The sequence below is a fragment of the Notechis scutatus genome, unplaced genomic scaffold (genome assembly GCF_049901735.1).
Source record: "Notechis scutatus isolate UNSWTSFEM ecotype Mainland unplaced genomic scaffold, rNotScu1.2 NSCUCTG59, whole genome shotgun sequence".
Lineage (NCBI taxonomy): Eukaryota > Metazoa > Chordata > Lepidosauria > Squamata > Elapidae > Notechis > Notechis scutatus.
The window spans coordinates 72,325-99,917 of NW_028263121.1; the positions used below are offsets into that span (position 1 = coordinate 72,325).

At 40.1% G+C, this 27,593-nt stretch overlaps 1 protein-coding gene across 2 annotated transcripts in view; it reads left to right on the plus strand.

The window, feature by feature from the left end:
• The window catches only part of LOC113427524 (polyadenylate-binding protein 2-like), an 89,896-nt gene extending 62,727 nt beyond the window's left edge, over nt 1-27,169 (plus strand). The window contains exons 5-7 of one of the 2 annotated variants that reach the window (XM_087948689.1): nt 4,189-4,276; nt 6,456-6,610; nt 26,193-27,169. In XM_087948689.1, coding sequence (XP_087804815.1) covers nt 4,189-4,276; nt 6,456-6,610; nt 26,193-26,232 — 283 coding nt within the window. In that variant the 3' untranslated portion in view covers nt 26,233-27,169. Of the gene's footprint in view, nt 1-4,188; nt 4,277-6,455; nt 6,624-26,192 lie in introns of those variants that run through there. The other variant, XM_087948690.1, reaches the window with a different exon arrangement.
• Nucleotides 27,170-27,593: the final 424 nt, after the last annotated feature.

A 27,593-nucleotide genomic window follows, 5' to 3' on the forward strand; every position in this document is an offset into this window, starting at 1 on the left:
TTTGAGAGTAGTGTTTGAATAATACACACACAGCACACAGATACACTGTACAGTAAATGTAGGTTTTTACTTCCAGAAATGTTTAAGCAAAGTTCAAAATAGGCAGTCCAAAGTCATTCACGGGTTAAATCAGTCAGTTTTCAATCCAGGGATAATCCAGTAACAAAGTCCAGTGTCAAAAACAGTTCAGTATCAGACTTACATCAAATCCAAAAATAGCAGTCAATTAGGAAGAATGGCAAAACTCTCCAACAGAAGGAAACAGAGACTCACTGAGACTTCTTCTGAGATTAAGACTAAAACAACCCAGGTTTCTGGCTCCATCTTATGGCTGTTTGAGAAACCACACCCAATTACACTTTTAGGATTCTCTTAAAGATACAGTATTAAAATGTTTATCCTGGTTTATATATTTTCAACCCAAATACCTGTTAGGTGACTTATATTCCTAACATTCTCCCCTTTTGAGTAAGACAATATATACAACCTTACATTCTAAGTCCATAATCTTCACAGCAAGCCTTATGCTTTATAGAGCCTTGGGCCTTTGTAAAATGATCCGCTATATTGTTTTCTGAAATACAGTATTCTAGCTTAATCATTTTACTTTGCACACATTGTCTCACATTTAAATATCTTAAATCTGTGTGTTTCATTCTTGTTTTAACAGCAATATTTGAAGCCATCTGTATTGGTTATCTTCCTAAACAACAATAGAATCTGTTACATTAATTCCCATATCAATTAGTAGTTGCTTATACAAAACTAAATCTGTACATAATAAAGACAAACATGAGAATTCAGCCTCTAATGTTGACAAACTTAGATGTTTCTGTCTAATAGATCTCCATCCAATCAATGCTTTTCCCAATAATACAGCAGTACCCGATGTAGATTTTTGTGTATTTATGTCTGTAGCAAAACTTGCATCAGCATATGCATTTAAACTCATTTCATCTTTTGGCTCCAAATACAATGCATAGTGCATTGTTTGTTTCAGATATCTGAACACACTTTTAGCAGCTTGCCAGTGCCTTTCAGTTGGCTCAGCGTTAAATCTCACTAATTGATTAACACTGTATGCAATGTCTGGCCTTGACCAATTACTGAGATAAGATAAACTACCAATCAAAGACTGATAAATGTTCTTATCAAAAACAGGACTTTGAACATCACCATGGCTAAACTCCTGGCTCATTGGTTTCTTAGCCTGGCTTACAAAGTTCCATTTTAAAACTTTTTAGTAATTGGTTAATTTTATCCGCCTGTGAGATCTTGTATCCTCCCCTAGTTCTATCTATCTTTAAACCAAGATATTGTTTGATTTCTCCTAACTGTTTTATCTTAAATTTCTTTTCTAATAGTGAAATTATCTCAGTAGCTTCTTGTTCAGTTTTGGTGATTAATGTTATGTCATCAGTAAATAATAGCAATAATGAAATTACACCATTACTTTCTCTTTTAAACAAACATGGATCAGCCATGCCAGCTACAAAACCTATCTTAGTTCATTCTTTAACTATACATTGGTTCCACTCATATCCTGACTCATTTCTTGACTACAAGCATTACAGTTTAAATACTTGCTACAGGGTTTCAATTTTACTCCCTCTGACAATTCAACAGTTTGTTTGAGCATTTTGAAATTAATGTACCCTAGACGTCTATGAAGTTAATGTAAACATTCATCATGTGGCTTAACATTGTTATAAACTGAGTTAGCCATCTTCAACTGGTCATCATGTATCACATATAAATCATTCTCTAAAGTAGCAGTAACACTTTTACCCTCTTTCTCTATTATACAGTTATCTCCCCTAAAGGTTACTACATAACCAAGATTAACTAAAGCCCTTACTGATAATAAATTAAATTTCAGTTTAGGTACATATAACATAGTTAAATGTTCATTTATACAAGAACAGTATTCAGTACCTTGACCTGATGCTTTAATCTTCCATCCATTTTCCAATGATACATGTTGTTTACTCGTGGACATCTTTACAAACCTGTTTCTATCTTCAGTAATGCACTGCGATGCTCCACTATCAACAACCCACAAATCATGGTTTACAGTTGAATTGCTAGACATAGCTACACTAACATTCTTCTTGGCCTTCTGGTGATTACTAGTATGCTGTTGTTTTCCCTTCTTACAGAATCTAGCTATATGTCCCCTAGCCCCACAAGAAAAACATTTCCTAACAATATAGGCAGTTGAAGACAAATCCTCTTCTTGTGGTTGTTCCTTCCTCAGTTGGTCCCTATCCAGCCGTCTTCTTGCTTCTAACAATCTTCCAATTATGTCAGTCAATGTCAGTTTATCTCTGGGCAGGACTTCCAGTGAAGATACATAATCATCATAACTTTCATCCAATGAGGAAAGAATGATGTAAACTTGATGCAGCTCTGAAAATATCAGTTCTTTTTCATGTAGCTCTTGAAAAGTTCTTTTTATGAAGTTCAAATGAGCTAACATATCTCCACCTTTCAGAAGACGTGCTCTAAACAGTTTACGTGTAAGATGTATGTGTGTACCTACACTGTCACGAACATAAATCCTCTTCAAATTCTCCCAACACTTAGCAGCAGACTCTTCTCCACGAATATGGACTAGCTGCTGGTCACTCAGTGTTAGTCCAATTATACAAAGAGCTTGTTCGTTCTGTTTAAAGTCAGCAAGCTTCTTGGCATCGTCCTCATTATTTGGATCCCAAGCATTTACATCAAGTCGGTCTTGAACTACATTCCATAGCCCTTCTCTACGAAGAAGTAGACTGCATTTCATAGACCAGGAAACATAGTTTGTTCCATCCAACCAGGTTATCAGTGATAGACTTGTTCAAGTGTCTTGTGCCATCTTTACCAGGATAGTAACCCACAATTAAACAGTAAACAGCTGTCTCTATACAGTACTGTGCATTCACACCAACTCTCAGTTATCTGAGCCTGGTATGGCCTGGGCCCATAACCAGTGTTGAGGTAATTCTCCGTTAGGAGAATGAGCGCATACAGGGAGGCATATTTGAGAGTAGTGTTTGAATAATACACACACAGCACACAGATAACACTGTCCAGTAAATGTAGGTTTTTACTTCCAGAAACTTTTAAGCAAAGTTCAAACACAGTCCAAAGTCATTCACAGGTAAGATCAGTCAGTTTTTAGTCCAGGGATAATCCAATAACAAAGTCCAGTGTCAAAAACAGTTCAGTATCAGACTTACATCAAATCCAAAAATAGCAGTCAATTAGGAAGAACGGCAATATTCTCCAACAGAAGGAAACAGAGACTCACTGAGACTTCTTCTGAGACTAAGACTAAAACAATCCAGGTTTCTGGCTCCATCTTATGGCCGTTTTAGAAACCACACCCAATTACACTTTTAGGATTCTCTTAAAGATACAGTATTAAAATATTTATCCTGGTTTATATATTTTCAACCCAAATAGCTGTTAGGTGACTTACATTCCTAACAGCACCCCTTGATGTGAGTGATGTCAAGTTGGCCACGCCCACCCAGTCACATGACCACCAAGCCACGCCCACCAAATAAGCTATGCCCACAGAACCGGTAGTAAATTTTGAATCCCACCACTGGTCAGCTTTGTTACTTTTGTAACAGCCTTTAGGAGGCTGCTCTGAGTTTTCCTTTTAGCTGCTGCTTCTTGGTTTTTTTAAAGGGGGAAGGGCTGGCTTAAGTCTTTTGGCACTGCTTTAGTGGTTCCTGGCACTGTCTTTTGGGGTGCACTTCCCACAGTTGGTACAGTAAAATATAGGTAGGCCTACACCCTTTCATTTAGTGACTGTTCGAAGTTACAACGGCGCTGAAAAAATGGGACTTATGACTGTTTTCACACTTGCGACCGTTGCGGCATCCCCATGGTCATGGAAATCAAAATTTGGACGCTTGGCAACTGTATTTATGATGATTGTCATATCCCTTGCGGGGAGTCTCATGTGATCCTCTTTTGCAACCTTCTGACAAACGGGGGTTAATGGGGGAGCCAGATTCGTTTCACAGTCGTGTTGCCAACTTAATGGTGGCTGGCAAGGTCATAAAATGGGGCAAAGCTTGCTGAGCAACAGGCATTGGGCCCAGTTCGATTGTAAATCGAGGACTACCTGTAAGTGAACCTCCTGCTAAATACTATGAACTGTCTAATCGTCCTTCTGCCCATTTTCTCAAGGTTCGCCTACATTGAATTTTCCGACAAAGAGTCAGTGCGGACTTCCTTAGCGCTAGACGAGTCCCTCTTCAGGGGGAGACAGATCAAGGTGGGTATGCCCTTTTCAGACACACACACACACACACACACACACACACACACACACACTGTGCCCGACTCCTGAATAACATTTGCAGCCAACCCTTCGACCCGAACCACCTACGTAGTGAGAAGAAGGTGAGGTTTTCTGCTTCGGCTCTCTTCCCATCAGGATCACTCCAACCTGGAATTCCCCCTGTGCTCTCTTTCTCTCTCTCTCTCTCTCTCTCTCTGCCTGGTGGTTTTCTCACAGAGGTTTTGTGACCCAGCTAGGGAATGTCATCAATGTTGGCAGGCAGTGGGGTTTGGGGAGTGAAGGGAGAAGGAGGAAGGACACTGAGGTGTTCAGTGCACTGATGATGTTGCCAAGTTTGGTAATGAAACATCAAGAAAATCACCAAGCTCAGAGAGCACCAAAGACTCCTCAATCTTCCTCCTCTTCCTCCTTCACTCCTTCTTCTCTCTCACTTCTTCCTGCTTCACTCCATAAATCCCACTTCTTTGTAGCACTGATGATATTCCTTAGCTGGTTAATGAAATGTCTGCAAAAAAAACCCCCACCCAGCTCAGAGAGCACCAAGAACCCCTCAGTCGTTCTCCTCTTCCTCTTATCTTTCTCCTTTTCCTTCTCTTTCTTTCCTCCTGCTTCACTTCACAAATTTCACTCCTTTCTCGTACTGATGATGTTCCTTAGTTGGGTCATGAAATGTCTACAAAGAAACCATAGTCCCTCCACTTTTTCCTTTTCCTTCTCTCTCCTCCTCTTCTCAACTCCACAAACCCCACTCTCTTCTAACACCGATGATGTCACCTAGTTGGGTCACAGAACGTCTGCAAGAAAACCACCAAGCTCAGAGAACACCAAGGACCCCACGGTTCTCTTCCTCCTCCCTCCCTCCCTGTCCTCCCTTCTAACACTGATGATGTTACCTAGTTGGGTCATGAAATGTGTGCAAGCTCAGAGAGCACCAAGGACCCTACAGTCCTCCTCTTCCTCCTCCCTGCAAACCCCACTCCCTTCTAACACTGATTATGTCACCTAGTTGGGTCACAGAATGTCTGCAAACTCAGAGAGCACCAAGGACCCCACAGTCGTCGTTCTCCTTTCTGCAAACCCCATTCCCTTCTAACACCGATGATGTCACCTAGTTGGGTCACAGAATGTCTGCAAGAAAACCACCAAGCTCGGAGAGCACCAAGGACCCCACAGTTGTTCTGACCAAGGCTTCCTGAGGCCGTAATTAAGTACACACTTAGTCCAAACAACTGTTGTTTTATTTCAGCGCTGGGAATTATGTTCATTCCCAGCCCGTAATGAGTGCCAAACAGTCTCTCGAGTTAAGCACCTACCTTTATCTCCTTTGAATTGCTGCCAACAACTAAAGTGCCAAATTAACTGTAAAAAGCCAAACAAAATACAAAGTCCACACAGAGGTTTAATCCGAACAGAGCAAACAACTTTGCTTCCTGCAAAGGTTTCTCTACCTTTGCACTTCCTTTATACCTTATGGGAGGGGCAATCACCTCCAAGTGTTGCTCCCGAGTCGCCCCTTTTGTCTTAGCTGCTCTTGCCTTCTGGCAGCTCTGTGCACACGCACACCAGGAACAGGCTCCCCTTGTTCCTTGGCCTTGCTGCTGCCAGACTCCGGAGGCTCCGGAGTCAGCACCCCACTCCCAGGTGGTCCTGGCCCCATCTCTGTATCAGACACAGGACCCTCATCCGACTCCTCCCCAGACTCCCGGACTGGTCCCTGTTCTTCCCCACTGTCTGATTCTGCTGCTGTCCACACAGGCTGCCGGTGAACCACAACACTCTCTTCCTCCTCCTCCCTCCTTTCTGCAAACCCCACATGTCACCTAGTTGGGTCATGAAATGTCTGCAAGCTCAGAGCACCAAGGACCCCACAGTCATTCTCCTCCTTCTCCTCCCTGCAAACCCCACTCCCTTCTGACACCGATGATGTTACCTACTTTGGGTCACGAAATGTCTGCAAGAAAACCACCCAGGTCAGAGAGCATCAATGGCCCCACAGTACAAATTAATCTCTTCTACTTGAATTTCCTCTTAACGGAGAGGTGTCTGCATTTTCCTAGGGTAACAAGCAGAAAAGATCAGACATTCTCACTCCCTCACCCTTTCCTTAACACCTCACCCCCCCCGAGCCTGACCTGCATGATTCTCTTTTTAGGTGATTCCCAAACGGACCAACCGGCCAGGCATCAGCACCACAGACAGAGGCTTCCCCAGGACCCGGTACCGAGGGCGAGGATCTGGCTACAGCAGTTCCAGGGCCCGTTTCTACAGTGGCTTCAGCAGCAGGCCGCCCCGAGGACGTGCTTACAGGTCTGATCCTTAAAGGGATCAACAGGTTGGGGAAAGGGGGTGGGGGTTGGTCCACCGTAGGTGGTCAGGTTCACGCTTGCAGATAGCTAGGTAGCAATCCCAGGCTTAAAACACCTGGCCTCTCTTCACTGATCCCGTGAAACAGGCCAATGAAAGGGCTCCTGCAAGCAGGGTGGATTTAGTTTAAATCAACTCGATTTAAATTATAATTGTTAAAGAGCAGCTGTCATCTCTGTCCTGCAACAGCTCTTCCTCTGACCCGTTTACTCCAAAAGCATTTTATTAAAATAAATTTGCTAAAAATTAAAAATTAAAATTATTTTTTTAAAAAAAAAATCCATCAATTTTTATCCACCCTGCCTGCAAGCCAGATCAGTTGATTTTGGGTAAAAGAGAGTTCTCTTCCTTGATCATGTGAAACAGACCCATGAAAGGGCTCCTGCAAGCCAAATTAGTAGATTTTGGATAAAAAAGAGAGTTTGAAAGCCAATTCAACAACGATCCTGCCATCCGAGAATTTGTACATTTTGCTGAGCCTTGGCTGTTGAGAAAGCCCTGAAAAAGTACCAACGTTTTCCAAACTATTGGCTTTCATATTGACAGGCACTCCTCGACGTGCGACCACAGTCAAGCCCAAAATTTACGTTGCTACATGAGACGTGCATTGAGTCCTGCCTCATTTGAGTCCCAAAATGTCTATTACTAAGTGAGACCTTTGTTAAGTGAGTCTTGCCCCATTTTATGACCTTTCTTGCCACAGTTGTTAAGGGAATCACTGCAGTTGTAAAGTTAGTAACATGGTTGTAAAGTGAATCTGGCTTCCATGTTGACTTTGCTTGTCCAAAGGTCGCAAAAGGGGATCACGTGACCCTGCAACGCTGTGACCGTCATAAATATGAGTCCGTTGTCAGGCATCCGAATTTTGATCATGTGACTGGGGATGCTGCAACAGTCATGAGTGTGAAAAGCAGTCCTAAGTTGCTTTTGGCCAGTGCCGTTGTAACTTGAAATGTCACTAAAAGAACTGTTGTAAGTCGGGGACTACCTCTATTGTCAGGTTCAAGTAGTCCTCAACTTGGAGGGTGGGGCTGCTGTTGTGGAACGACGGCGATTCCTGAGCTTTGGGAAAAGCCGCCGAAATCGCCACAACCGGATGGTCCAATTGGGCTCAAACCATCCCGGAGAGACGGTAAGTGAAGGGAGCACATCCTGTCGATCCCAGGGACATCGCAAAGTCCCTGGTTGATCCAGGAAAGCTCTTGAAGCCCGGCAGCGGAGGAAAGCAGCCATTAAAGCTGCTAGAAAGCTGTGACAGCCCCAGAAGGGAAAGAAGATCAGAAGGAAAAGTGTGTTGGTTGGGGTGAGATTTTTCAATTTTTTCTTTGTTTAAAACAGAAGAGTACCCTAAGGGGAAAGATTGTTTAGAAGACAGAAAAGAGGAGAAGAGCAGTGAAATAAAACACATTGCTAGCTGTCAAACTTTACTTGGATTATTTTATTTATTTTTTAAAGAATTTTTTTTCTGTTTAACTAGACTGGACTGTGTAATAATAATTAATAGAAGATAAACTTTAACTGTTATCTTTAATTTTAAAAACGTAGTGGATACAAAATAACAAAAAGAAAGCTAAGCAATACTGCCGTCTAGAGGTCACATACGTTTAAAAGTTGAAGACTTTAAAAGAGATTAAAAGACTGAATTGTTTTGACTACAGGCTGTTCAGAAGAAAGAGAAGATAGAGAGTGAGCACTGGAAACAGGTGCTGCTCTCACAAACTTTGTAAACAGCTGGAGAGAAAGAGAAAAGATTACTGTGACCTTGGACAATATTCTATTGATGTGTTTGATTTTGGCTTTTTGGCTTGTTGGATGTTATACTGAGACTCAGACTCATTTTGTGACTTAAATTCTAAACTACAGCTGGCAATCTCAAATTGTTTTTTCTCTTTTTTTCTGCTGGTGTGCTCTGGGCTTTACTTGGCCTGTTTTTGGAACACTGCAACCTTTCCTTTTTTCATCAATAAGTGGATTACAGTCTGTTTTTACTTTTTTTTAGAACCTGGTGGATTTGTACTTTTGAATTATTTTTTTCTTTTTTTATCAGATTTTTGAACTTTTTATCCTTTTTATATATCTCCTGGATATGAAGAGTTTGGGCTTTTTCTTTTTTGTTCTTTTTTCTTCTATTTTTCCCTTTCCACTTCTTTTTAATACAATTGGATTAAGATAGAGAAGAACCTGAAGATTCTGCTTTGGAGTTATTGGAAGATCCTTTTTTGATTGGATTATTAATCTAAAATAAGGAAGACAACTGCTATTGGATCATCGATTCCTACCTCCTCTTCTCTGAGCCCAGCTGGTCAACGATCAATACAAACTATGTTGCAACAGGAAAAGAAGAAGGATGTCTCAATGCAAGAATTAAAATTAATACTGCAATCAATACAAGACCAAGGGAGGTGTACGGATGATAAAATTGGGAAGATGGAAGAGAAGCTGGGAAGGATGGAAGAGAAAATGGAAAATATACAACAAATGATGATGAAGGATGAAGAAAGGATGCAAAAGATGGAAGAAAGAGGTGAACAGACAGAGAAGAAAGTAGGAGAAATAGATAACAGGTTGATAGTAGTTGAGCAAGATAAGGGAAAGGGAACGTTAGCCTGGGAGATGGACAAAGCTGATCTTTATTTTAGATTTTAAAATGTTGAGGAAGAAAAGGGAGAAAACCTTGCAGAAATAATGACAGAAGTTTTGGCAGGAGCCATGGAGATGCCCAAAGAAAAAATGATGGATGGAATGGATGAAGTATTCCGAGTATATACCAGATACGCCATGAGACATAAATTACCTAGGGAAGTCCATGTGAAATTTACTAAGAAAACAAAACAGAGATATTACAGAAAGCAAGAGATGACCCCTTGAAGTATAAGGGAAAGGAGATCAAACTCCTAAAACAAGTACCAAGGAAAGTGAGAGATTTGAGAAGAGAATATTCTTGACAAACATTTTAATTAAGAAAGAAGTGAATTATAGATGGCTGATCCCTGAAAGCCTCATGTTCATTTGGCAAGAACAAAGACACAGGTTGGATTCAGTTGAGAAAGCAGAGTTGTTCTATGATGAATACTTTTAGAGAAAAAGAAGAATGAGCAAGAGAGAAGGAACTTAAACTATGAGTGGAGATGGCTAAAAATGGATAAAGAAAAAAGAGAAGAAAGAGGACGAGAAGAAGGAGCAATAGGTGGCAGGGTGGAACTAAAAGAACCAAGAGAGCAAAGAACAAGAGCAATAAACCCTACATATAAAGTGTAAACAATGGAAGATGAAAAGAAAGTAATCTCTATAAATATAAATGGACTGAATTCGGCCACTAAAAGGAAATCCCCCCAATAAATTAGAAAAACTAAAGACAGATATAATTTGCTTACAAGAAGTTCACATTAAAAAAAACAACATGTACAAGTTTTGAATTGTCCCAGAATTGGGAATTTATATACCTCATTGGCACAACAAAATAAGAGAGTAGTAGTTCTATATATCAAGAGTACAATAAAAGCTAAATCAATCTTTACAGATGAAGAAGGAAGAATATTGATGGTGGAAATAACAGGCAACAATTTAAAGATGCTCTTAGTTGCAATATTGCACCAAATGATAAACAAGAATTCTATAAGAAGTTACATAAAAAGATAATTGAATTGGAATATGATAATATATGCGTTCTTGGAGACTTTAATGCTACAGTGGATGCAGATATGGACTACAAAACACAGAAAGTAAATTAAAAAAAATAGACACTGCCGAAATCCTTCTTTAAAATGGTAGAGGAGCTGAGTATTAAAGACATATGGAGAGAATTGAATAGCAAGAATAGACAATATACATTCTATTCTAACAGACACTTATCATGGTCAAGAATACATATGATAGAATGTCAACTGATTTAATTTTAAATATACAAGAAGTAAACATTGAAACAAGTACTTGGGCGGACAATAATCCAATATGGGTCAAGTGGAAGGGACAAAAGAAAAGGCAAGATGGATAAAGACATGGAATAACATGGAATAACATAAATAACATGGAAAAAGAATTGGCTTTCTTCAAAGAAAATAAAAAGGAGGAAACTTCATTACAAAATGTATGGGATACTATGAAGGCCTATAGTAGAGGCGTGATTATAACATATACAAGAAGAAGGAATATAAAAAAAAGACAACAGATTCTAGAAGAGGATTATAAGAAGCTGGAAAAAGAACTACAACGAGATCCACAGCACAAGAATATTAAAAACCAAATGGACACAGTTAAACATAAAATGGGACTACTGGAGAAAGAAAAACTGGCACAAAAAATCAGGAGAGCTAAACAAAACTTCTTTGAAAATGCAAACAAACCAGGTAGATGGTTAGCATACAAATTAAAGAGAGGGAACCGAAAAGAATAACACAATTAGTAGATGAAAGTGGAATGGTATGTTATGGAAATGAAGAAAAGAAAGAAATAGTGCAGAAGTATTATGAAAAACTACAAGCAAGAGAATATTGAAGAAGGGAAAGTTAAACAGTATCTACGAGGAACAAAATTACCAAAAATATCTGATGAAACTAAGACAATGTTAGAAGGGAAAATAACAATGATGGAATTGACAGAAGCAATAAATAGACAAAATACTGGGGAAGTGCCTGGCCCAGATGGGTTACCGGAAGAATTTTACAAGACAATACAGGAACCAATTAGCACTATAATGCTTGAAGTAATGAATGAGGTCCTGATAAAAAGTAAAATTCCTGATTCATGGACAGAGGCATATATTACACTTATACCAAAAGAAGATACCGATCTACAACAAATAAAAATTTATAGACCAATTTCCCTGCTAAATGTGGATTACAAAATATTTGCTTCAATAATAGCAGAAAGACTCAAAAGATATTTGAATTACTTTATACACCCAGCTCAAAATGGATTTTTACCTAAGAGACAAAAGACAATATGAGGATAATATTGAATACACTGGAATACTATGAAGCACATCCAGAAAAGCAAATGGCTTTGGTTTTTCTAGACCCACAGAAAGCTTTTGATAATGTTAATTGGCAATTTATGTTGTTGCAATTGGAGGAGATGGGCTTTGGAGAAAGATTTATTAGGGCAATTGAGGCAATATACTATAGACAAACAACAAAAGTAATGATAAATGGAGACTTGACAGATAATATTAACATTAAAAAAGGAACCAGGCAAGGATGTCCACTGTTGCCATTGTTATTTGTATTGACTTTGGAAGTATTGAATAGAAATATTAGGAAAAACAAAGAAATAAAGGGAATGAAAATAAAAAGGGAGTATAAATTACAAGCATTTGCAGATGATATGGTTTTTATATTGGAAAAACTGTTGTACACAGGCTTTAAGTTGATAGAAAAGATAGAAGAATATGGAGAGGTTGCAGGACTGAAAATAAATAAAGATAAAACGAAGATCTGAAAACATGACTGAAAAACAAAAGAAAGTATTAATGGACAAATTAAATATCCAGATCACAAAAAAGTGAAATACACTGCTCAAAAAAAATAAAGGGAACACTTAAACAACACAATGTAACTCCAAGTCAACCACACTTCTGTGAAATCAAACTGTCCACTTAGGTAGCAGCACTGATTGACAATCAATTTCACATGCTGTTGTGCAAATGGAATAGAGAACAGGTGGAAAGCATAGGCAGTTAGCAAGACATCCCCAATAAAGGAGTGGTTCTGCAGGTGGTGACCACAGACCACTTCTCAGTTCCTGTGCTTTCTGGCTGATGGTTTGGTCAATGCTGGCGGTGCTTTCACTCTAGTGGTAGCATGAGACGGAGTCTACAACCCACACAAGTGGCTCAGGTAGTGCAGCTCATCCAGGTTGGCACATCAATGCGAGCTGTGGCAAGAAGGCTTGCTGTGTCTGTCAGCGTAGTGTCCAGAGCATGGAGGCGCTACCAGGAGACAGGCCAGTACATCAGGAGATGTGGAGGAGGCCGTAGGAGGGCAACAACCCAGCATCAGGACCGCTACCTCCGCCTTTGTGCAAGGAGGGACAGGAGGAGCACTGCCAGAGCCCTGCAAAATGACCTCCAGCGGGCCACAAATGTGCATGTGGCTGCTCAGATGGTCAGAAACAGACTCCATGAGGGTGGTATGAGGGCCCAACGTCCACAGGTGGGGTTGTGCTTACAGCCCAACACTGTGCAGGACGTTTGGCATTTGCCAGAGAACACTTAAGATTGGCAAATTTGCCACTGGCGCCCTGTGCTCTTCACAGATGAAAGCAGGTTCACACTGAGCACGTGACAGACGTGACAGGGTCTGGAGACGCCGTGAACGTTCTGCTGCCTGCAACATCCTCCAGCATGACCGGTTTGGCAGTGGGTCAGTAATGGTGTGGGGTGGCATTTCTTTAGGGGCCGCACAGCCCTCCATGTGCTCACCAGAGGTAGCCTGACTGCCATTAGGTACCGAGATGAGATCCTCAGACCCTTGTGAGACCATATGCTGGTGTGGTTGGCCCTGGGTTCCTCCTAATGCAAGACAATGCTAGACCTCATGTGGCTGGAGTCTCAGCAGTTCCTGCAAGACGAAGGAATTGATGCTATGGACTGGCCCGCCCGTTCCCCAGACCTGAATCCAATTGAGCACATCTGGGACATCATGTCTCGCTCCATCCACCAACACCATGTTGCACCACAGACTGCCCAGGAGTTGGGGGATGCTTTAGTCCAGGTGTGGGAGGAGAACCCTCAGGAGACCATCCGCCACCTCATCAGGAGCATGCCCAGGCGTTTTAGGGAGGTCATACAGGCACGTGGAGGCCACACACACTACTGAGCCTCATTTTGACTTGTTTTAAGGACATTACATCAAAATTTGGATCAGCCTGTAGTGTTTTTTTCCACTTTAATTTTGAGTGTAACTCCAAATCCAGACCTCCATGGGTTGCTAAATTTGATTTCCATTGATAATTTTTGTGTGATTTTGTTGTCAGCACATTCAACTATGTAATGAACAAAGTATTTAATAAGAATATTTCATTCATTCAGATCTTGGATGTTTTATTTTTGTGTTCCCTTTATTTTTTTTGAGCAGTGTAATTAGGGATACAAATGACAGCAAGATGTGGAACACTCAAAGAGGACAGTTATTATAGATTGAAACAACAGATTGCGACAGACTTGGAAAAATTTACAATTATCTTTAACAGGGAGAATAGCGACAATTAAAATGAACATTTTGCCAAAAATATTATATTTATTCCAGAGCGATTCCAATAAAGCTAGAGAAAAAATATTTTGAGGAATCAAATAAAATGATGTTGAAATTTATATGGCAGGGAAAAAAAGAAAAGAAGTTAAAATTGTTACAGGATACTAGAACGAGAGGAGGTTTTGGACTACCTAATTGGGTATTATACTATCAGGCAGTAATACTGATGTGGATGAAAGAATGGATTGTATTGAGAAATGTTAGATTGTTAACATTGGAAGGTCATGATTTGCAATTGGGGTGGCATGCATTTTTATGGTATAAGGAAAGTAAGGTACATGGATATTTTCGGAGGCATTCTATCAGGGATGCTTTATTTAAAATATGGGAGAAAAGAAGGGAGCAGCATTATATGGAAATACCTGTCTGGTTATTGACAATAGAGGCTTTTGCATACCCAAATATTTTTAAAATGGAACAAATTATTAGATATAATGAAATCTTAAATGAAAAGTGTGAATTCAAAACAAAGCAAGAATTAGATGAATAAGGGATTAATATGAATTGGTATTCATATTTGCAAATGCATTCAAGGTATGAAAAGGATAGTAAGATAGATGGGCTTCATAAAGAACTGACTGAACTAGATAAAATCTTAACAGGCACTGAAGAGAGGATGATTAAAAAATTATATGGTTATTTATTGGGAGTGAAAGTAGAAGAAGAGCAAGTTAAAGAAACAATGATTGCATGGGGGGGAAATTTTAGATGTGGGATAGACTTGGATAAATGGCAGAAACTATGGACTAGAAATTACAAATATTACATTATTAAATGGCAACTGCCTATAAAGAGAATGTTCGCCCTCCTGGGTTGGTAGGAACTTTACTGACAAACTACGTTACTCAACGTTCGTCAGGCAAGATATCAGTTTATTGAGACACGTTCCTCCAGATAGTCAACAACGGCAAGGTTCCATGTAAAGCAAGCTCTGAGAGCAACTGCCTCTCAGCGCTTTATACAAGCATGACCCACCCTAACTAACCTAACATCCGCCCTCCCAACTAATTCGCCTCCTCCCCGCAGTACTAAACGCAGTTCTTTCTAACTTGCCCTTCCTCGTAAAACCCAACCGCACCAATAGCAGCACTTTATTCCTGCCCCTCCCGATTATGCGGCCATCCCCACCGAAAAACAGCATTGGTGCAGCATCATCGGCACTTCCGAACAGCTGCCGCGTGTGTGCCACCATGCCGCCACATGCCATCAAAGCGAGTTTAGTAGGACGCCTCCCAACACCAATAAAGTCCCCCAGAGCCTTGTAATAGCCACCGAGTTCGCCGCTGCACGCTGCTGAAGTGATCTCCCGAATAGCCTCCGAGTTCGCCATCGAAGTTCCGGAATCACAGTGGCGTTAGCCGACACGCAGCGATGAAGCGAGTCAAGCCCCTGCTCAGCTAGAGCTAAAGTGGGCTTCATCAACGTAGCAGGCTGTCAAGGTATCGGGCTTCATCATGGGTGATAGATTGGTTGGAACCCTGACGCCCGACAGAGAATTTGTATAAGATGTTTTTTACAGGTGGCACCTACCCCGGCAAGAATAGCAAAGATGTTTAAGCACAAATTGGCGAAATGTTGGAAATGTCATCAGATAAATGGATCATATTATCATATGGGGTGGACATGCATAGAAGCAAAAATACTGGACTAAAATACACACATGGTTGGAAAAAATGACCAAACAACACATAGACTTAAAACCAGATATATTTTTATTGGGGATTTTGCCTGAAGGTTATAATAAAGAGATAACATATTTGATTATTAATGTATTAACAGCAGCTAATTGTATTTGCACAAAATTGGAAAAATGAGAAAATTCCGACGGAGGAAACAATCAAGAAAACAATGGATTGAGTAGAAATGAGTAGATTTAACAATGGTAATTAGAGAACATGAGTAAAAGGAGTTTTATAAGATTTGGGATTTATTTTACAAATGGTTAGAAGAGTAAGAATTTGAAATACGTTGTAGTAGCAATAACACAATATAATTGATTTTTTTGAATAAGTAATAATATGAATATAACAGTAAATATTGGGACCTGTTCTTGAAAGATAAACTAGGATTGAAACAAAAATTTTAAGGATAATACAATGATGTAACAATATTTATTTATTTATTTGATTTGCCAATTGTTTACAAGATAATAAGTATAAGTGTATACATAGTTGTGAATACATGAAATGGGTACATATGAGAAAAATAAAAGAAGAATAAGAGAAACAATAGGACAAGGACGGTAGGCACGTTGGTGCGCTTATGCACGCCCCCTACAGACCTCTTAGGAAAGGGTGAGGTCAATAGTAGACAGTCTAAGGTTAAAGTTTTTGGGGTTTGGGAAGAAACTACAGAGTCGGGTAGAGTATTCCAGACATTGACCACTCTATTGCTGAAGTCATATTTCCTGCAATCAAGTTTGGTGCGGTTAACATTGAGTTTGTATCTATTGTGTGCTCTTGTGTTGTTATGGTTGAAGCTGAAGTATTCATTGACAGGTAGGACATTGCAATGTATGATTTTATATACCATGCTTAAATCAGACTGAAGGCGGCGTAATTCTAGGTTTTCTAGTTCTAGAATTTCAAGTCTGGTGGCATAAGGTATTCTACAGCGAGTAGAGGAGTGGAGAACTCTTCTTGTGAAATATTTCTGGACTTTCTCAATTGTGCTAATATCAGATACGTAATGTGGGTTCCAGACTGATGAACTGTATTCGAGTATTGGTCTAGCAAATGTTTTGTATGCTCTGGTTAGTAGTGTGATATTACCAGAGAAAAAGCTACGTAGGATTAGGTTAACAACTCTTAATGCCTTTTTGGCTATGTAGTTGCAGTGGGCTCTAGCACTTAGATCATTAGAGGTGAGTATTCCAAGGTCCTTTACAGAGCTTGGGTCATCAACAAGATCTTGACTATTCAGCTTGTATTTTATTTTCTGATTTTTTTTGCCAATATGTAAGACAGAGCATTTATTTGTTGAGATTTGAAGTTGCCATTTGTTTGACCATTCGGATACATAGTCAAGATCTTTTTGTAGGGTAGCAGTATTGTCTGTGGTATTGAACAGCTTTACATCATCAGCGAAAAAAACGCAATTGCTCTTAATATGATCACAGAGGTCATTTATGTAGAGTATGAAGAGAGTTGGTCCTAGAACACTGCCTTGGGGGACACCACTATTGACAGGTACAGAATTTGATAGGGCGCTTCCAATTTTGACCATTTGTTGTCTGTTTGCCAGGAATGCTTCTATCCAGTTATTCAGTTGTCCAGAGATACCATAGGATTTTATTTTTAGGAGTAGTTTGTCGTGTACCACTGAATCGAAGGCTTTACAGAAGTCTATGTAGATTGCGTCTATTGCTTTGCCCTGGTCGAGTTGTGTCGTCCATATGTTTTTGCAGTGTAAGAGTTGCAGATTACAGGATAGTTTTTCTGAAACCAAATTGTTTATTGGAGAGTAGGTTGTTTGTCTCTAAGTGGAGGATGATGGATTGGTTAATAATTGATTCCATGACTTTACAGGTGATGCAGCATAAGGAGATTGGTCTGTAATTTTCAACTAGGCTTGGGTCTCCCTTTTTGAAGATGGGGATGACTGTGGCTTGTGACTATAGGTTAGGCAAGGAGCTGGTCCTGAAAGATTATGCTTAGAGGTTTGGCTATGGCAGTGGGTAGCTTTTTTTTAAGAAGTAGGCACATATTCCATCCGGTCCAATAGATAGAGATGGTTTTAGATTGCGTAGTGCTTTTTCAACATTGTCTTCTGTAAAATCGATATGTATTAGATCATTGTTGTTATCTGTGATGCGGCTAGGAAATACTGGGCATGATCCATTGCTGTTTACAAATACTGAGCGAAGAATGTGTTAAATAGGTTGGCTTTAATGGTGTCGTCGTTGCAGTCTTTACCATCAGGTCCTATCAAGGGTGGGATGGACCTTGAGTCTTTTAGTTTGTTGTTTACAAAATTGTAGAAAGCACGGGTGGAATTGGTGCTTAGAAGGTTTTCCTCTTGTTTAATGTGATAATTGGTGCATTCGGTCTTTATCTGGTGGCATAAATTTTTGTATCGGCTTTTGAAATTGGCAGCGTGACCAGATTTGTTTTTCCGCCAGAGTGATCTCTTTTTGGATTGAAGTTTCCTTATTGTTATGGGTAATCTGCTTTTTGTTTTGTTTTGGGAGTTGTTGTTGGTACATATAGTTTGATGACTCTTTTGACTTCAAGTAAAAATATGTTGTAATGGTCTTCAACAGTATTGCATCCAGTGAATAGAGATTGCCAATCAAGGGATGAGAGATCGTTGTCTATAAGATCATAGTTGCCTTTTTTGAAGTTACAATTGGGGATTACATCATTGTGGTGATTTTTGTGTGGGCGTATGTTGAGACAAAAGTCAATCATATTGTGGTCACTGCTGGAAAAGGGTCTTTAGTTTGTATTCCGTAAATTAAATTCAAACTATTGCAGAAGATGAGATCGAGGCAGTTGTTTAGTCTAGTGTTGTTGGTTACTAGTTGTTCCAGTCCCAGATTTGTAATAGCATTGTAGAAGGTTGTGTGTATGATTTCAGTTGTACATTCATTTAGGGTCCAGTCAATATGAGGTAGATTGAAATCACCAAGAAAGATAAAAGGGTATGGGCAGGATGCAGCCCATGTTAGTAATGTATTTAGCTTGTTTACATGTTCGATGTCATAATCAGGTGCTCTGTAACATAGTAAGAATCGAATTGTGATATTTAAGGATAGTTCACAGATGATGGTCTCAGGAAGAGCAAGCTCCTAGGTAACTTGGATATTTTTAGATGTAAGGACTTTTTATAGAAGATAGCAACACCACCTCCTCTCACAATTTCACGATCTGATCGGTAAACATGATAGTCCCTTACTGTGGTAATGGAGTCAGGGAGAGATGCATTGAGCCATGTTTCACAGACAAATATAATGTCAAATTTAGCCATATTTAGTAGGAGGAAAAATTCAGGTATTTTATTCACGAGGCTTCTTGCATTGAGTAGTTTGCATTTAAGGCCAGTAGTAGTTGGAATTGAGGTAGTTAGTTAATGCCTAGTCTTGGGTGATGGTGGATCGGTTGAGGTAGGGTTGTGGTTGAGGGTTAAAGCTGAGTTGCGGGTTGTGTGGCTTACTTTTGATACAGTCAGCATGGTAGTCAATGTACAGGTCCTTCTCTCCATTGTCTAGGCGTTTTTGAGTTCAGTGCGGAGTACACGGGAGCGGGCACGTTGCTGTATGGTTAGGTCAGGGCGACAACGGAGGTTCTTATGGTTGGTGTTGGTTTTGGCGAGTGAATTTATAGTGTGAATGAATTTACGTTTGCTTGATTCATTTTTGCAAATGACCCTGCACAAGCGTGGGGCCACAGAGCCGTCTCTGTTTTTGAGCTCTCGGTCAATGCGGGAAATGTCATAAAATGTTGATTAGAGTAACCTATGAACATAAATATATAAGAAATGTATAATATTAGGGGAACTTCCGGTTGCAAGGCTTCGGCGGCAAGGCTTCTCTGCGGGTCCCTGCTGCGCTTGCCGCTGAGGTACCCCCGATCCAACTGGATTTGGGGGTTGTCGCTACCCCGAAGGGGCAGCGGAAGACAGAGGATATCCGGGCAGGGGTCTGGGGATATCGCACCCCTCTTTCACCAGCCGGCTAGACTCCTTTTTCCTGAAGCGGTGGAGCGGCTGTCAGAAATGGCAGCCACAAAGGAATCTTCAACCGGATAAGACTGTGCAGGAGGAAGTTTTTTAGAAGGAGAAGTTTTCTTGGCTGAATCGGGACATTAAGTTACTTTTAAAACACCCTGGAAACCTGACTTGTGGATTGATACATTTGTTTCCAAAAGATTGTTACAGCGGCGAAAGTGCTGAAGGAAAGTTCACTCCCCTTCCTTACGGAGAAAGCAAATGAGCACAGAAAACCTGCTTCTTTAAGATAAAAATAAGCTCTTTGTTATAAGTGGGAAGGAGAGGACTAAAAAAATCTTTAAAAATTTGTTGGAGGAGACGCCTTGAAGATTATAAGACCAGCAACTAACTGTAATACGGCTTTAAAATATATTTGGGATTTTGTCCCAGGAGGAAAAATTGCAAAAAGAAGAAGAGGAAATAATTTCTGTCTGTTTGGATTGTTTGATAACTTTGACATTTGGAAATTACTTTAAGACTAAAAACATCTGGGTTGTTCTTAAAAATTTACAATAGCACTATCTGTGAATGAATTAAAAATGGAATATGAAAAATTAAAAGAAAGAGAACAAAATGGCAAGGATTTTTTGGGAGCTGTCTTCCACTTTTTAGAAATGGCAGTTTCTACCTACCAGCAAATACTTGAGGAAGGAGAAGGAGAAGAAGAAGAAGAAAAGGAAGAAGCCATTTTTAATGGACAAAAAAGTTTGATTAAGCAAGAAAATAGGAAGAGAGGAAGGAAAAATGAGAATTTAAGATTCAATAAAACAACCAAGAAAAAGAAAAATAAGGTGAAAAAAAGGTACAGTGTTAGAAAGCAATTGAAAAGAGAATTACAACGGAGAGGGGAAGTTAAAAAGGTGGAGGTTAGGAGAGGGGGGGCAAAAAGACCAGACTGGAGAAGAAAGGGAGGCAAAAAAGGAAAAAAAGCCACAATCTGAAACAAGATGCCAAAAAGAAGATTTTTTTTAGAGATAAAGGATAAAAGATAGTGTATAATTAAAGAAAGATTCTGCAAGAGTACATAAGATAGTATTGTATTTGCATTTGAAATAGTCTATTGGAATATTATAAGATTTAACAAAATATTAAAATATTAAAATGTTTAATAATGATAGATCTCAATATTTAATAAAATATTAAAGAGAATGTGTAAAATGATTAATACTTAGTTATTGTTTAATTCGTTATTGTTTTAATGTTATCATAAATTTACTATTTCATCTTCTTATTCTAAAATAATGTATTAATTAGAATTAGAACTAGAATGGAAATTATATACTTAACTATATTATAAGTTTATTATTCTTTTATTTTAAAATGCAACATGTAGAATGTACTAAGCAGAATCAGGAGGGAAATTATGTATTATTTTAAGTATTACTTTAGGGCAGGGGTCCTCAACCACTGGGCCATGGACCGGTACCGGTCCGTGGAGCACTCTGTACCGGGCCGCAAAGAAAAAAAAATTTAAAAATGGCGGCTTTCTTCGCCTTCAGTGAATGCTGCTGGGATCGGGGATCAAGGACACAAATGAAAGAAGGGAGGGAGGAAGCAACCGAAGCCTGTCCTGCTCTCTGGCCAGCGGCTTCGTTTCCTCCCGCCTCGTTCTCTCTCAGTCGCCTCTCGCTGCTCCACCAGCCCAGGAAGAAACTGCTTCAAAGAAGCCGGGGGTGGCTTTTCCTGTCACCGCAGCACCTCCGGCGCCCGTTCACCCCCACCCCGCACCCACCACGCGGTTCAATTCAGTGCCCGCTCTGCCTGCCTGCCTGTTTGGTTGTTTGGGAGCAGCTTCGGCTGAGAATAATAACTATTCGCCTCTTTTTATCAGCCGAAGTTGTTCGAAACGAAGAAGGCAGGCAGGCAGGCAGAACGAAGCACTGGGATTGAACACGCGCGGGCAGGTGAGGTGGGGGTAAACGGGCGCTCGGAGGAGCTGCGGTGACAGGAAAAGCCACCCCGCTCTTTGAATCAGTTTCTTCCTGGGCTGGTGGAGCAGCGAGAGAGCGACTGAGAGAGGAACGAGGCAGACACCTGAGGGAGGGAGGGAGACACCTGAGGGAGGGAGGGAGACACCTGAGGGATGGGGCTGAGGGAGGCAGGGCCGAGGCGCTCCTGAACTTGGTGGTTTGCTGGCAGACGTTTATTACCCGACCAGGTAACAACATCAGATGTTACCTAGTCAGGTAATGAACGTCTGCAAGCAAACCACCAAACTCGGATTCTTCCTCCCCCGGTCCTTGAAAAAGTGTTTGTGCTTGAAACTGGTCCCTGGTACAAAAAGGTTGGGGACCACTGCTTTAGGGAAAGATAGAAAGGCGTCACACTTTAAAAGTGATTACAGGGGAGTTTCCGGTTTGTCGGCTTCGTGAGCGGTAGGGATTCACGAAGCTGCGCGATCCCCTGCCGCGCTAGCCGCTTTGGGGCTCCGATCCGGACGGGTGCGGAGCAAGGCTGCCCTGCAGGGGTAGCTGAAGGTAAGGGGGATCCGGAGGAAGGGTCTGGGGGTGTTGCAGACCCCCTCCTGGCCGGCAGAACCCCCTTTACCAGGACGGTGCAGCGGCGGTCCGTAATGGCCGCCACAAAGAAGTCGGCAGCCGGGCAAGTATGCGCAGGAGGAAGAAGAGAAAGTTATTGAAAGTGAAAGTTCTTCTTGGTCGACCCAGGGCTTTGAGATTTATCTAATTTAATTCCTGGAAAAGATTGTTTTTTGATGATTTTTTCCACAAGAAAAAAAAAGCGGCAATTTTTGAGGTGCTGAAAGGAAAGTTTACTCTCCCTCCCAACGGAATTAAGCCGGAAGGGAGAGGATAAAGAAAATATATAAATCTGGATTTTGTTGGAGGAGATGCCTTGAAGATTTGAGGACAGAAATATAATTTTAATAAGGCTTTAAAATATAGATTTGGACTCTCTTTTATTTGTTTGATACCACCCTGGAAGAGGAAGGGAGAATTTTGGCTTGCTTGGATTTATTGAGGATTGTGGATTTTGGGATTGTTTTACCTTTCTCTCGGAATATTTGGTTGGTGTAAGAAGAAAGAGGAATAAAGAAAAGAAAAGATTTATTTATAATGGCTCTCCCTTTTGAAGACCTGAGGGATGAATATGAGCAAACAAAAGCAGCCTGCAAAGATGGTATGGAAAAAGCTTTTCTATTTCTAGAAATGGCGCTGGTCAATTACCAACAGACAATGAAACAGATGGAAACAGAAGAACAACAACAAGGAAAAGACGAAGACGCCATCTTTATTGAATCCCAAAACTTATCTAAGGAAGAAGGAAGGAAGAGAGCAAGGAAAATGAAGGACTTAAGATCTAAAAAACATTTGAGAAAGAGAAAAATATGATGCAAAGTAAATATAATGATAGCAAGCAAGAGAAAAAGGGAACACAACAGAGAAGGGATCCCAGCAAGGCAGAGGTTAGAAGAAGAAGGGGGGTAGGAAGATTTGGTGGGGGAAGAAAGAAAGGGGAAAGGCGGAGAAAAGCCTCAAAGTTTTAAAATTGGATGGGAGAAGAGGAATTTTCTTTAGGGACAAAGGATGAAATATAAACTTTTGTAAGAAAGATTCTGCTAGGTACAGAAGATGGTATTGTAACATTTATATTTGAAATAGTAAATTAGAATGGTTTAAGATTTAATAAGAAATTAAAATGTTGAAGTTTTTAATAATGATTGATTTTTAAAATGTAATAAAATATTGAAGGAAAGGAGGATACAATGTATTTAAACATTTTTGGTGGATAGAATGTACCAAGCAGAACCGAATTGGGTATTTGTTATGTTGAATGTTAATTTTACTAACTTAGGGGAGGATAGACAGGCATCATACTCTGATTAGTGATTTCAGGAGAAATTCTTTTTATTATAAGAAGAGATAGAGGGATAATGAATGGGCAAAAGATATAAATATAATGATTTAATTAAGATGGATTAAATAAGATAGAATTGTGAAGAGTGATATGCGCTGCCCATGCAAAGAGAGGTAACTGGGGCCAAGGTACTTTACTAAAAGATTTTTTATGTTTGTTTGTGTTTGTTTGTGTTTTACGAGAATATTGGGGAAATTTCTGTAGAAAGACAGGAAAAGATTTAAATATGTAATGATTTGTTTGTTGTTGAAATTTTTAATAAAACTTGTTTTAAAAAAAAAAAGTGATTACAGGGGAAATTCTTGGCAAAAGAGAAGAGATAAATAGATGATTGGAAAAGAACGGACAAAAGATACAAGCATAATGATTTTGAAATAAGCTGAAATAAACAAAATATAATTAAGAGAGTGAAAAGAAGGGAGAAGTTATATAGAAAATATAGAATGGTTAATAAGATATGAATGGTAGATAAGGTGAGCATGAATTTGATTTAGGTCTGTAAAAAAAGATGTAACCCGGGGCTAAGCCACTTTTCAAAAGAAGTTTTATGTTTTATATTTTGTGTTTTGGTTAGCTATGTTTGATTGTGAATTAATAAAACCTTGGAGGAATAAAACTAAAGGGAGAGAAATTTGGAAAAGACATGTACAAATGATAATTAAGGAGGTTTTATCTTTTTATGTCTTGTTTTATGTTTTGTATTTTGTGTGTTTATGTTTGATTGAGAATTAATAAAACCTTGATAGAAAGAAATATAATTGAATAAAAGTGAAGGGAGAAATAATGAGAAATTTGGAAAAGATATATAAGTGTTTAAATGGAAATGTGATAATTTGGAACTATGCTGTATAAATGTCTATATTCGATTGAGAATTAATAAAACCTTGATAGAAAGAAATATAATTGAATAAAAGTGAAGGGAGAAATAATGAGAAATTTGGAAAAGATATATATGTGCCTAAATGGAAATGTGACAATGTGGAACTATGCCTTAAAAAATAATGTTTTATTTGCCTTGTTAAAACTTATAAGTAATGTTTAGAAAGGAGGTTTTATACTTTTATGTTCTATGTTTTGTTTGTCTTCAAAAAATCAATAAAACTTGTTTTTTTCAAAAAAAGAAATGTATAATATTAGTATATGCACAAGATATACAGGTATGTACCCAAACGACACACTGTAAAACTGAAATATGGTTTTATTGTTTTTGTTGTAATTTTTTTTTAAAAAATAAAAAAAGTAAATATGAGTCCGTTGTCAGGCATCTGAATTTTGATCATGTTACCCTGGGGATGCTACAACAGTCGTGAGTGTGAAAAATGGTCCTAAGTTACTTTTGGCCAGTGGTGTTGCAACTTGGAATGTCACTAAATGAACTGTTGTAAGTCAGGGACCACCTCTATTGTCAGGTTCAAGTAGTCCTTGACTTAACGACTGCACAAAGTTACAACAGCACTGAAAAAAGTGACTTAGGACCATTTTTCACACTTATGACTGTTTTTCACACTTATCATCATTGCAGCATCCCCATGGTCACATGATCAAAATTCAGACACTTGGCAACTGGCTCACATTTACAACGGTTGCAACGTCCCCGGGTTACACATCCCTTTTTGTGAACTTTTGATAAGTAAAATCAGTTGGGAGGGAAATCATCACTTAACTGTGTTACTAACTTAATGTGATGAGCTGGGGCACACAGAGACAAATCAGGCAGCTGGCAGTTCAAACCGCCCCTTTATTGCTCCAAATTTCCCCAAACCTCCCACGTTTCTGGCCAGTCCCAGAGCAAAGTGATGTCAAAAACCCCACACACACCTACAGCAGCCTCTGGCTGCAAATAGTCCAGCCCAGCGCTGTGAACACCAAGGCTGTACAACAATAAATCCAGCAGGGCAAATCAAGGAGTTCAGGAAGCAAAGGATCCAGGTAATTAAGCCAGAAAGCCGGAAAGAATGCAAGGACTTTTGGGAAGTTCAAACGTCGGCATTCAACACTTCAGGAATTCAGCATTTGTTCCCGACAAGTGCCCCTCCCCACAGCGTCTCCTTAAGTCTCATTCCCCAGGTGTGCCTTCTGAAGGGGCTCAGTCTGTGCTCTTCCCGCCTTCTCTCCACTCTCAAGAATCAAGAGGGGGGGTGGTCCTTGCTCATCATCTGAGCTCTGTCATGTTCACTCCTTAGCTTCTCTTGGTCATCCTGCCCCCATTCCTCCCTGCCTACAAGCTGTCCCAATACTGAAAGGCCCTGGCTCCTCCCCATTCTCCCCCTGCCCCCCCAAGCCAACAAAACCGCCCCCTCAATCTCTGTAGGCTCAGGTTCCAGCTCATTTTCCCCGTAGATTCCTACAGGGGCAGAACACTTAACTGCAGCAATTCACTTAACAGCCGTGGCAAGAAGAGTTGTAAAATGGGGCAAAACTCGCTTAGCAAGAGAAAATTTGGGCTCCGTCCGTCGAGGACTACTTAAATGATAAACATCCTCGATCAATTTTTTCAGAAACCTTGGAGAGTCAAAAACGTCCAAAAATGTGGAAAGGTCATAGGGACAGAGATTGGCAAAGCCCTCCCATTTTTCACATTTGAAAGAAGAAAAAAAACTTTTCTGCAGTTTTTAAAAAGCTGCTTATTTTATTTTTATTTTTTAGAAAAATACCTCTTTCATTAACCTGTTTCCTCCTTCTCTTCACAGGGCCCGGGCCCGAGCGACCTCATGGTATTCCCCTTACTAAAAACGAAACAAAAAAAGTGTTTTTTTAGGAAGGAGGGAAAAAAAAGAAAAAAAAATGAAGATTGTTACCATGATGGGGAAAAAAAGATATATATTATATATACTGTATATACTGTTGGTGGGAGGAGGATGTTTCGTACACTGCAGAGAAAGAGCGTTGACATATACTGGAGGGAGGGAAGAGAGAAAGAAAGAAAAAATATTTGTGGGGCAGCTGAGCTTGTTCAAACACCTGGTAGTATTGTCGAGAGTTTCCCTGTCCACCCTTCCTTCCCTTTTGCAGATTTTTTTGGGGGTGTGTGTGGATTCTTCCTCTGTGTTTTTACATGTGGGGAGGAGAGAGCGCAGTGGCATCTCCATTCCCTCTGAAATCCTTTGATTCTTTTGTTTCTCTCCCGCTGCACCCTCTCTTCATTGTGTCTCTTCGTGTGTCTGTGCATTTATTTCCCTGCTTGGTTCCTGCTGCCTTTTTGTTGCTTCTTTTCTTCCTTCTTTACTACCTTCCTCCAACCCAGACTAGCCAGGAAGAAGCTGGCATTCGCATCTTCGTCAGTACCTTTTTTTCCAGACGTCCCTCGCCCGATCTATTATTTCTGCCTGGGACATCCTCAAATGCCCCGTCCCGTTCTGCCGCTGGAGGTTGCAAAATCCCTGCCGCTTACTTTCCATCACCCTTTTGCTCCAAGCTCAGAATTTTGTCCTGCACCCAAACACATCGTTCTTAAAAAAAACCTGATTCCTGTTTAAAAATGGGTTTCTTCTTCCTTCCTTCCTGTCCCTGTCATACAGGTCGTAGGTGTTCCCACACCCCTCATTCTTCCTCCATATTTGTGTCTCTTCTTGGGGGTGGGGTGGTTATATGCCTTGTTTGAGTGTCTTTATCTTTACAGATTCATTTTTAGCCTGAAGAAATACACTGAAACCTGACGCTGTAGAGAACCGGGGGTGGGGGTGGGAAAAAGACCACCCCGGAGAGTTTTTTTGGGGGGGGGGGCGGTGGCTGTTGGGAAAAGCCAGAATGACTTTAAAAAAAATAAAAAAAGGGGGAGAGGGAAAAAAGGGGGGGAATATTCCAGGTCGAATGGAGGGTAAAACAGGAAGAAGCAGAATGTTATAAGGGTGGGGAAAAAATAAAAATAAAATAAAAGATGTTTTTGGAAGAAACCAGCGTGGGGTGTGGCTTTTGTCAGCCGATGCCAAAAGGCGAGGGGTCTGGTCCTTAACGACAGTTTGCTTAGTGACCAGAGTTACAGCGATGCTGAAAAGAAGTGGCTTAATGACCGTTTTTCTCTTCAGTCTTCAAATGGTCACCAAGTGAACTGTTGTAAGTCGAGGACTGCCTCTATTGTCAGGTTCAAGTAG